Below are 12,310 nucleotides of genomic sequence, written 5' to 3'. Positions count from 1 at the left end.
TAAACGTTGCCATTGTGTCCTTGGGCAAGACACTTCACCCACCTTCTCCAGTTTGAATGTGGAGTGTTGGTCAGAGGATGCTGGTTTGAAACTCCACACAACCTTCACAAGAATCATTCGGATAATTTTAGGTCTGGAATTGCCAATCTCTACTGAACTAAAAGTAAAAAGGAGCTGTAACTACCACTTCATGACATCACAAGGTGGGACAGAGCATTTTGAGCTTTGGAGATGTCAAATAAACGTGAGAATGAAACAAAACACAACTCCAGGTCTGTTTTTGAGGAGGCAACAACATTCTAACATGACTTAAAGCTCACAAGAGTCCAATTTGCGTAATTTATTTAGTTTGTAGTTTATTTACTCTACTTATGTACTTGAGTAAAAGTAACCGAGTACAACCTGCACCTCCAGACGCCGTGTTTCCTTCATAATAATTGCTTGGGCTTTGCAGAATTGGTAAAAGTCACGGCAGATTAGTTCCAGTGGCTAAGCTGAGACGGTGATTCCAATCTGGGTTTAGCGAGGCCAGAAAAGCTCCACCAAAACACTGGCAATCGAACAGCGCACCATGATAACACCGAGAGTTATAAAGACCAAAATGAGTCCAGCTTTTCAGAAACTGTCCCCAAAAGGCTCCAAGTAGCACCCAAGATAGCAGCATGTGAGCTCAGAGGTTAATTTGAAAATGGATAAAGCCGAAAGTGTGGATCAGCGCCTCATGACTAGAAGGTCACTGGTTTGATTCCCAGTATGATGTCTTTGTTAGGTTTAGTAGATAGATAGACTAACTCCAGGTCTGTGCTTCTGACCAGAGGTGGGCAGAGTAGCCAAAATGTGTACTCAAGTAAAAGTTTGGACTAAGAATAAGAATAAAAGAATAAAATTAAATAAATAAATAAATACATAAAAAAAAAAAATTCTATAGCGCTTTTCCACCTTCAAGGCACTCAAAGCACTTTACAACAAGGAACCACTCACCCATTCACACGCACATTCATACACCAGTGTACACAGACACTGTGGGCAAGGTGGGTTAAGTGTCTTGCCCAAGGACACAACGACAGCATTTATCTGTGGGAGCTGGAATCACACCAGCCAACCTGTGGGTCAGTGGATCTGACCACTGAACGTGCGATGTTTTTGTTTTTGTTTTTTATGGTGAGAGCTGGAATTGAACCGCCAACCTTCAGATCAGTAGGTAAATGCTCTACCAACTGAGCTACTGCCTAAAAAAAAAAAAAAAACTTAAAATAAATAAATAAATAAATAAAATCATACGAAACAAAGGAGCGATTAAAGTGTAATTTGATTTAAAAATGTAGTGGAATGTTCCATGTTGTATGACATTGAACTTAGCTCTTTAACTAGATGTGCTTTTGTTGCTTGACAGTAGCCCTAAGCATGCTCGCCTCTACACAGATCTGACCTGTAACGTGGCCTGATGGCGTCACCTGCTAGTCTCCATGGATACAAAGAGCATGTTTAATGTCTTATTTGGGAACATTGCTGACAAGGAAATAGCAATAATACTGAGACAAGCAGGTGGTGGACCCTTTACCTGAAGTAGTCATAAAGGCAATTTGAGAGCAGACATGCTTAAAACAGACCAGTCCTCTGCATTTGACCCATCCTTCAGTGTTTTTTGGATTAAACCTGCATTTGACCCATCCTTCAGTGTCTATGTCTTAAAACCGCGTTTGCTCCATAATTCAGTGCCTCTGGTTTAAACCTCCCTTTGACCCATTGTTCAGTTTATCTCTCTTAAACCGGTATTTGACCCATCCTTCAGTGTCTCTGTCTTAAAAATGCATTTGACCCATTATCCAGTGTCTCGGTCCTAAACCTGCGTTTGACCCATCCTACAGTTTCTCTGTCTTAAACCTGCATTTGACCCATCCTTCAGTGTGTCTGTCTTGAAATTTCATTTGACCCATCCATCAGAGTCACTGGATTAAACCTGCATTTGACCCACCATCCAGTTTATCTGTCTTAAAACAACAATTGACCCATCCTTCATTGTCTCTGGATTAAACCTGCATTTGACCCATAATTCCATGTCTCTGTCTTAAACCTGTATTCAACCCATCCTTCAGTGTCTGTCGTAAACCTGCATTTGACTCATCTTTCAATGTCTCTGGCTAAACCTGCATATGACCCATCCTCCAGTGTCTTGATCTTAAACCTTCATTTGACCCATAATTCAGTGTCTCTGGGTTAAACCTGTCAAGAGCAGTGGGACCCATCTCCAGCTCTTGAGCTAGTCTGATTTGGAGATGTCTTAAAACTGCATTTGACCCATAATTCAGTGTCTTTGACTTAAACCGCATTTGACCCATCTTTCACTGTGTCTGTCTTAAAACCGCATTTGATTCTGGCTCCAATTCACATTGTAAATTGTCACTTCTTTCTGTAACTTCTCTGTAACTTTGGTCTTAAAATGTTCGCATTAACCCGCTCTACGTCATCCCCAGGTTTTTATTTTGCTATTTTGAATATAAATCAATTCCTCAACTCCACATTTGTCCCATAACTTGCAGCCTCGATGAGCTTTGAGCAGTTTAAACACAGGGAGAACATGTAAACTCCACACAGAAAAACTTAAATCAAACCCTGAACCTTGTTTCTGGCTACTCCACCACCTCACCACCACGTTTTACAGAGAATTACACAAACCAGAATGAGGCGAAAACAACTTTAAGCATGTTTTTTGATGAGGGGAAAGTGTCATAACACGACTAAAACTTCAAAACAGTTAATTTTGCATAATGCGTGTCCTTTAGCTTTGAAACTTCACTTTACATAAAACATAACTCGTCAAACTATCCAAAACAAACATGCCGCCATTTTGTTTTCATGTGAGCCCAAATGCTTTATTTTCACATTGGAAATATCTGTGAAACAGTGGCCGCGGCAGGTATTGTTCCTTTGCCAGGGTTCATCAAAAACACACCTCCGTCAAAAGCTGCTAATTACATTCCTCCCCTCTGCACAGCTGGCAAAGCAAATGAGCAGCTCCAAACGCTGACCTCTCATATCTGCTGCCGCCACATTCTCACCGTTTTGTTGTTCTTTTTTTCTTGTGCTTTTGCAGTTCCGTCATTTTGGGGGCTCGTGAACTCGGCGTGGAACCTCTGCTCCGCCGGGAAGAGGCAGTCGCCGGTCAACATCGAGACCAGTCACATGATCTTTGACCCTTTCCTCAAGCCCATCAAGCTCAACACCGGCGGACGCAAGGTAAGGACCTCGCACACGCAACGGTGTTGGGAAATGACGAAAAATATACTGTAAAGACAACTCTGTATACAAATCTGGAGTAACTGTATTCCGGTACAAATATACTTTCATTTGTGGAACTCAGAGTACAGTTACATTCCGAAAGTCAAAGGAATCAGTTGTGTTCATGTGACATTCACTACAGAAAAGAGATACATAGATTTGCACTTTTCATATCAGCTATCGACCTTAAAACGTTCATATTACACAATTTTATGATCTGTGTTATAACAAACATTGTAAAATAGATCAGAAAATTATGTAATATGGACATTTTAAATCTCCAGCAGTGTATTTTGTTTGTGCCAACCAGCTGCCTAAATAAACATCTGAACACTTTAGTCCAGCGATAGTACCGTATTTTTCGGACTATTAATAGCACTTAAAATCCTTAAATTTTCTCAAAAATCAACAGTGCGCCTTATAATCCTGTGCGACTTATGTATTAATTCTAATCGTGCTTTCTGACCTCGAACTGGTTTTATGTGGTACACGGCGCTGAAAAATCTATCAAATTGTTTTAGTACGACTTTGGTAAACTACGAAGCCACGCCGTTTGATGGATTGTCGGAGCGTTACGGCTACTGCAGTCAGGAGCATCACGGAGTAAACGGCGAAGTATAGTTCTGCGTCGACTCAATGCACACTGCCGCCGTCGCCTTGTCGCAGAAAGAACATACATATTCCACTGAGTCGTGTCCTTTAATCTGACAGAAGCTGAACCACATCAGCGCACGAGGAGTGACCAGTTTTTTTTGTTTTATTTTTTTTTTTTTTCAGAGCTTATAGTTTATGCAAATGAGTCATGTGGTTTTAAGTTTTGTTTCTGTAAAACATAAACAAATGTGCACAAAGCTGCAGTAAACAAATTATTACTCAATCTATATTTGAGTCGTCCTCGTAGGAAATAAAAACAAACTTAAATGATCCACCCACATTCACATTCATAATCCACATTCACCAAGACAGGGACGTAATGCCGTGCGAGTTACGCCACGATCTGCCAATGGATCGTGGATGCCCGGGCTAAGGATCAATCTCAAATGTCGTCCATTTGTTTCACTTAAAATTCACTAAAGAACTACTTCTCTTCACTAAATTTCACTCTTATAATCCAGTGCACCTTATGTATGAAAACAGATGAGAGAATTCAACATTATTGATATTGCGCCTTATAATCCGGTGTGCCATATAGTCCGAAAAATGCGGTACTGCAAAACCGCTTTCTTATCTAGATTGTAGTCAAAGAAGGTTGTGGATGCGTCTGTGCTAAATTGAAATGAGAACATTTGGAAAACTGACCAAAACCTGCCCTAAATATTGGTTCAAAAATACCGTAAAAGCTCATCGACCATCAGCTGCCCTGGATTCAAGCGTTTCATAACTGGTATTACCCAGGAAAAACACATATTGATCTTTATTATGGAATCTCTGTAGATAAAACTGAGAGACAGGTCAGGATTCTCAGGTGCAGTTTCTGTGTAACTCTCACATGCAGATTTTTTGACCTGATTTACGGTTCATGGCTCTGTAATTCCTGGGCCTATCCACGTGAAACAAAAACTGGCACAAAGTTCAATGTCTTCTCTTCAGTAAGTGGTTCCATTATTCAGCCCTAAAGACATGATTGTTTCAGCTGAAAGGACTTTAAACCATAACATTATAATGGCAAGTTTGTGGAGTCAATCTCAAACAAATAATGAAAAAAATGGATCATGAGTTTGGAGAAGAGTGACTCTCCCATAGAGTTACGCACATCATCAGACTCTAGGATATGAACACAACCTCAGTACTACATTCCTGTATTTGATCACACAATGAAGGCTTCAAACTGCATTTGTGAGAAAACATGAAGAAAATAAATAAATAAATAAGAATAAAATGAAGCTATCTAAGTTATGAATGTAATGTAAAAGTATTATTATTAGTACAATGATTGGACCAAGAATATGTTACAAAATGCAGTATTCTTTAACTAAGTATATTTTCAAAGTACTCTTCCCAACACTGTCTGTATTTCGATGCATTTAAAAGGCAATGTTTTGTTGAGCTGAAGCTGTACGTTCAAATGCTGCTGTGATGTGTGCTGGTTGGTTGCAGAGGTCGGTCGTTACTTTTACTTGAGCAATGTTTTCAAGAAATTGCACTGCAGTACTTGAGTCTTGAGTGTGTTGTAGTTTATTTTGTTGCAGTAACAGTACTCTGGAGTAGGCTTTGGTTAGTCTTCCCGCTGTGGCATATTTGGCAAACACTTGTATTGCTTTTGCCTGAGTCATTACTTGGACTATCACTTGAATAATATGACTGTGAAGTAACAGAATGGTTACTTAAATACAATGTTTGTCTGCTTACATTTTGTTTACATGTTTCATGGATGTGCAATTTATTACATAGCATTTACATGCTGGAATTGAAATCTAATAGTCGATTAGTTAAGGATTTTAATGTAAAACTGAAATTTGTAGAATTATTTGGGGCGACAGTAGCTCAGTTGGTCGAGCGTTTGTCCACTGATAAAACATCGTTGGTTGATCTCTCAAATCCACTGACCCACAGGTTGGCTGGTGTTATTCGAGATCCCCGTTGGTCACTGTTGTTGTATCCTTGGGCAAGACACTTCACCCGTCTAGCCCTCAGTGTCTGTGTACACTGGTGTGTGAATGGGTGAGTGGTTCCCTGTTGTAAAGTGCTTTCAGTGCCTTGAAGGTGGAAAAGTGCTATGTAATATGTGACCATTTACCTTTTGTATGTGTTGTAGCTGTAGAACTTTTTTTTTCCTTTGCCTTTCTGTAGAGCTCTACAAAGATATAGAACGTTCATGAATGTTGTTGAAAAAATCATTTTCAGAAGCTGTTTTGAATCACCGGTATACAGTCTGTGGATTGATGTCACGTATTATGACATTTTGAGATAGTCTAATGTTAAACCAGTGGAGAACTGAAGATGTTGAAGTTTGGTTTGTTTCATGGCTCTTTTGTCAATTTTTTATTTATTTATTTTGATTTAATTTTTTATTTTTTGGCAAATATGTTATATATATATATATATATATATATATATATACAAAGAGAGGGAAGGTAGTCCACACAGAGGGGTGTCACTCCCAGAGGGAACAATAGCAGACGTTGAGGACAGTTACAAGTACCTTGGTATCCCACAAGCAAATGGCAACTCGAAGAGGCAACAAGGAAAGCGGCTACGCCAAATACCTGCAAAGAGTGAGGCAAGTCCTTAGAAGCCAGCTCAATGGCAAGAACAAGGTGCAGGCAATCAACAGCTACGCCCTGCCAGTGATCAGATACCCTGCAGGGATTGTAAGCTGGCCAAAGGAGGAGATACAGACCACAGATGTTAACATGAACATCCCAAATCCAGCAAACTGTACGCAGGCCGGAAGGAAGGGGGCCGAGGACTGAGTGTGGGAACACTGTCCAGGATGAAACATCCAAGCTCCTTGAACATCAAGGACAAGGCCCCGCAGATGAGGTGCTCAGAGAATGTCTCAGACAGTGGGGTCCAGAGGAAGAGGTGCTGGAGGACCATCATGCAACAAACCCCTACATGGGGCGTACCACCGGAACATAACTGAAGTGGCTGATATCAAGAAATCCTACCAATGGCTTGAGAGGGTCTGAAGGACACACAGAGGCACTGATCCTGGCTGCTCAGGAGCAGGCCCTGGGCACTCGAGCAATAGAGGCCCAGATCTACCACACCAGACAAGACCCACGGTGTAGACTGTGCAAAGAGGCTCCTGAGACAGTCCAGCACATAACTGCGGGGTGTAAGATGCTGGCAGGGAAAGCATACATGGAGCGACATAACCAAGTGGCGGGCATAGTGTACAGAAACTCTGTGCAGAGTACGGCTGGAAACCCCAGGATTGGGAAACACCTCCAAAGGTTGTGGAGAATGACCGAGCCAAGATACTTCCAGATACAGACTACAGAATTCAACCAACCAGTAGTTGGTGGAAAGAAACAGAGCAGAGCTTCTAATAAAGCTAGGAATTACTCAAAAGAGCTGGAGAGAGCCTGGAAAGTAACATCAGTTTGTGGTGATCGGAATGTTAACAAACTGGAAGAGTGTACAACAGATACTTCAGTCAAAAAGTGCAGTACTTTTGCTATCAGTTTTGATATAACAAAACAACACAAAACATGTATACGGGCAGAAGAAAACAAAAACAAAACAAAAAAACACCCAAGTTTCACTGCAACGTAAACATATTTCAGGGCATTTCTTGGCAAAACTGTCACCTTCAGATCATACCGGACCTTCTCCATTTACAGTATATTAGTTAATTCAGTTAAAAACATCTTAAACTGAGGAATTGTATCAGTTTTCCATAATGTTACTATAACTTTTTGTTGCAATTATCATTCTATACACCACAGTGTGTTGTTCAGAGCAGCTCATGCGCAGAAAAGGAGACAAACAAAACCGCCTTTGCCTTTGGGACTAAAGAGCATTTATACAAACTTGAATACTAATTAAAAATACAATACCAGAATGTTTTAAGTTTTGAAGAAGTCCAAAACAAATGGTCAGTGAGCCCTGTGCAAATTTACAGTGGTCACATGTGGGCAAAGTGGTTCTTTTGCCTACTTTTTTACACTGTTTTGATTAATGTATTTCTGTGGTAGTTTCAGCACGAACATTTCAAAAATCATTCTAGGGAATAAACTGGATACTCGCTACAGATTCTGGTCTCTCTTTAGACCTTATAATGTGATTTTGAACATTAAATAGTAGTACGATACGTTCTTTTCTATTCCCATGTGTGTGAAAGTATCCTAGCTTCGGAACTAGTTTTAACATCGATCAGTATCTTTTTTTTTTCTTCTATTATTATTACGTTTGACGACCCTACTCTATGGACGTTTTGCGCTGGCACTTCAAACATGGCAGATTTCCACATTAATGCTCGTTTTGCGATGTCAAATCCCGAGCTGCATCGCCTTGGCCCTCTATATGTTCTTTATACGCGCCTAAAAATAGTCCCCATCTTTCAGAACATATGGCACAGAGGCTGCAAAAACCAGGCCAGCGGAGCACGCATACTGTAGTCTAATAACAAATGCTTTATCTTTAGAGCTCCCTCCCTCTCTTTGTGCTCATCTCTTCTTTTTTCTTTTCTTTTTTTTCCTCTCCCCGTAGTGTAGAAATGCAGGGACAGCCCGTAAAAAGACTCTGCTCCATCCTCGCGCCATATGACATTAACTAATTGGGAGTCCTCTACAGATGGGCTGCGCTAGCATGGGGAGAGCAATGTTATGATTAGTTTATGTTCACGGGCCAGTGGAGGCAGAGAGGGGCTAGCTGCCGACGCTCGGGGAGGGACTGCGGAGGAAAGACCCCCCTCCCTCCCTCCTCAGCGCGGTCCAGTCATGTGAGCATCCAAACAATATGGGCGACAATATGGGGAGATTCTATTATAGACACTGCTGGCAATACTTCTAAACGTCTTAGATTACGCAAGAGTGTGAGCTTCAGAGTGGCATTGTGTAACTTTCTTTAGGTCCGTCACCTGCTTGTTTCTATGGATATGTCATTGCTCTGCCTGGAATGTTCCACAGTATGACATTAAACAGCCTAATCTTATATTTATTAAATGTAGAATTGGAAATATATCACTCATTTTACCAGATCTTTGGAATTTTTTGCTCTAACAACATAAACATTGGCACTAGATACACCCTTTCAATTAGGATGACACCCTCTGAATTTGAGATCGGTCGGATGAGCGGTTCGAGAGTTATGTGTGAAACAGACAAACAAATAAACACAAACAAACACACATATGTACCTTGAAGTAATAAATAGATATGGGTGGATTTGCAGCTCAAAAATCCCTAGAAAAATTGTCATTCTCACTGTGAGCAGCATCGCCTCTCCACAGATCTGAACTGTAACTTGTGTTTGTTTTTGTTTTTTTAGCTTTAATACAGTAGAGATGGGCACATCCAGCTCCCTCATTTCTCATTTCCTCTTTTTTTTTTTTTTTTTTTTCCCAAATTTAGGCCCTATGTTCCCAAATTTCTTTTATCATCAGTTTGCATCAGACTTTTTCCCCATTTCTCCCAATTTAATCATCAGTTACAGCCAACCTATTCTCCAGCAGCAGTTGACTACAGATGTAATGTAGTGTGTAATGTGTGTATGGTGAAAAGGATCCTAGGTTGAAATGACTCTGAATCATCCCTTTAAACACGGTATAAAAACAAAAATGACATGATTTAGAGTTTAATTTTGAGACAAAAATCTTACAAATAAGGAAAATTTTAGAAATTAAAGGATCATAGGTCTGAGGGAAAATAGGGCTAACCCCGCTGAAACTATCCAAATGATTCTAGTGAAAGTGAGTGAAGTTAAAAAAAAAAAAAAAACAGAGCGTTTTCAGTTTGAGTGAAGAACTCAGCCTAAAGATGCAGCTTTGTGTGTAAAATATGTGTGAATGAAAAAACACAAAACACAACTCCAGGTCTGTTTGTAGGGCGAGGGCAGGGACTACCTAGTTGCAACTGTAAAACCTTTCAAATGTGTTGGTCATTCTATAGTAGAACTTACTCATTAAACACAGTACTTTGAGTAAAATAAGTACTTTTTGTGCATTGCTGTTAAATAAGTTGTAGTTCTCACAGAATTATGTGTAAGTGTAAAAGTGTAAAAAATACCACAGTTGATTTAATATATGTTAGTGTAAAAATGTGCCTTTGACAAGACAGTAGGGGCCTCATTTATCGAGTGTTTGCTCATGTCCTAAGCAGCTAAACATGGTAAAAGCGGAACAAAAACATGAAGCTGTTTCTCACAGAGACACTAAAGAAGACAGGTGTGTAAAATCTGAGAAAAGAAATGCTACTGTCAACTGGACAAAAGTTTAGAAGGAAGAAGTTTCACAGCTCATCCAAGTGGCTTCTTCACTTCTGGTCAGACTCAAGTGGACATTGCCTTATACCAGTATCTGTCTGAAGTGTACTTAGATCCTCACTTCAGACTGATATAAGGCAGTGTCTATAGACTGTGTATATAGAAATGGACATAACAAACCTGGTAGACGCTATGTTTCAAATAGAAAGTGTGAATGGGCGCTCTCTGGCTCCAATTCACTTTGTATACATTCATCACGAATTTTGGACTTCTGGTTATTGCACAAGATTTTCTGAAAAAGTGAGCATCAAACCGCCATGTTTGTTTTCCCAGTGGGATGCGTCAATTGACAAAGTCGATCTTTTTATGTCTTTTGAACCATATCACTTTTGTTTCTGGTTCTGATATTTCCATATTTTAGTTTTGGGATTCGGACATCGTAATTGTGTGGTTGTTGGATGTCCTAACAATGGGAAATGGCTTGAGAAATTTGTTTGCGAACTTCATAACTGCAAAAGGAAATCAGATGTGTGTGAAATACTGAAAGGTGAAGGTGATGGGCAGGATTGATCCACAGGAAGGACCAAAAAGGAAAAGTTTGACTGCCTAAATCATCCAGAGTTTGCAGAGAATATTTGTATGTGGAGCAACAACAAAGCAAAATCCCAATCCCGATCAACCTTGGTTACGAATTTAAAAAGTCCATACCAAAACAAAAGGCACCAGCTGTTCACCAAGAAACACCTTCCACTGCAAAGAGACCAAGACGTGATGTTGCTGTAAAACCACAAGAACAAGGAAGTGCAGCTCAGTCTGTTTGTCTTCTGCACCTCTCGCTTAACAAACAGGATCCTGCTTTGATGGTTCCACATACAAAATGTTCACTGCAAACTGAGGATAATATAGGTGGTCAAAAGTTTCCTTTTTTGTCCTTCCTGTGGATCAATCCTGCCCATCACCTTCACCTTTCACTATTTTTCAGTTCCGTTGGGAAGGGAAATAGTTTGAACAGAGGTTTGAGTCATGAGACATCTGATTCCCTTTTGCATTTATGGAGTTCACAAGCAAATTTCTCGAGCCGTTTTCCGCTGTTAGGATCCAACAACCACACAATTACGATGTCGGAATGCCAAAACTAAAATATGGCAATAACAGAACCAGATGGCTCAAAAGACTAGAAAAGATCGACTTTGACAATAGACACATCCCACTGGGAAAACAAACATGGAGGTTTGATGCTCACTTTTTCAGAAAATCCTTCTCAGTATGAATTGCACAATAACCAGAAGTTCGAAATTCGTGATGCATGTATTGAGAAAACATTGCCCCTCTTTCTGTATCTGTTGGTGTCAGGACTGTCATTTTGGTCTTAAATATTCATATTAACCCAATCTACACGATCTTGGTGTTTTTATTTGGCTACTTTGTCCGTAACTATGGAACTGGCTGCAAATTCATGGACCAGAACTGAAGAAGCAGCTTAAAAGGGTGACAGAATAGAACGTCTTTCACTATGGAACCTCCTGGACGAGTGAGGGATTACACAGATAATAGCGCATTGTGACCACGCCAGCATAAAACACCTCTTACGCTGGAAAACACCACGGAATGCATTTCCTCTCATCCTCTAAAACCCCATTCAGTCTAACCAGCCCTGAGCACGCTCTTATTGTGTGCTTTATGTCTTATCTGTTTTGCTGTGTTTGCGATCTTCCCAGGTACAATGGAGAGGGTCAGAGGTCACAAATAAGGCTGGATTTCTCAAAGTGTATTCTGAGACTTCCAGGAAACTGCTCTGTACTTACTTCGTGTACTTACTTCCTTCTCCAGTTTTAGTTTCTTATCGATGCATGTAGGACTCGGCAGTGTCACGGTTAGTTTGATCTGCAGCTGTCCTTAGGATGGGCCACAGTTTTCTAATGTGAATCTGTGGACTTTTTAGATGAATATTGCAATTTAAAATGTCCAAATTATAACAAAATGATCAACGGGTGGCATGGATTATATGTCTTTTAGTTTTCTAACCAAAAGAAAAAGAGGAAACTGCACTCTTGCATTCTCACTGTGACCGGGTTCACCTTTGCACAGGTCTGAACTCCTCTACTCCTCCTTGTGCCCATGGATATAGATCTAGATGGATAAGTTAACTGTGAAACATGGC

General features: G+C 40.3%; 1 protein-coding gene across 1 annotated transcript in view; it reads left to right on the top strand.

Moving 5' to 3' along the window:
• The window catches only part of ca10a (carbonic anhydrase Xa), a 550,647-nt gene that overhangs the window by 144,565 nt on the left and 393,772 nt on the right, over positions 1-12,310 (top strand). Inside the window, exon 2 of the mRNA XM_055150478.1 lies at positions 3,095-3,237. Coding sequence (XP_055006453.1) covers positions 3,095-3,237 — 143 coding nt within the window. The remainder of the gene's footprint in view (positions 1-3,094; positions 3,238-12,310) is intronic.

This window comes from Boleophthalmus pectinirostris, unplaced genomic scaffold, assembly GCF_026225935.1.
Source record: "Boleophthalmus pectinirostris isolate CB_2022bp ecotype Guang Dong unplaced genomic scaffold, ASM2622593v1 HiC_scaffold_14, whole genome shotgun sequence".
Lineage (NCBI taxonomy): Eukaryota > Metazoa > Chordata > Actinopteri > Gobiiformes > Gobiidae > Boleophthalmus > Boleophthalmus pectinirostris.
Note: the sequence above shows the minus strand (reverse complement) of the source record. Positions and strands in the feature narration are given on the sequence as shown.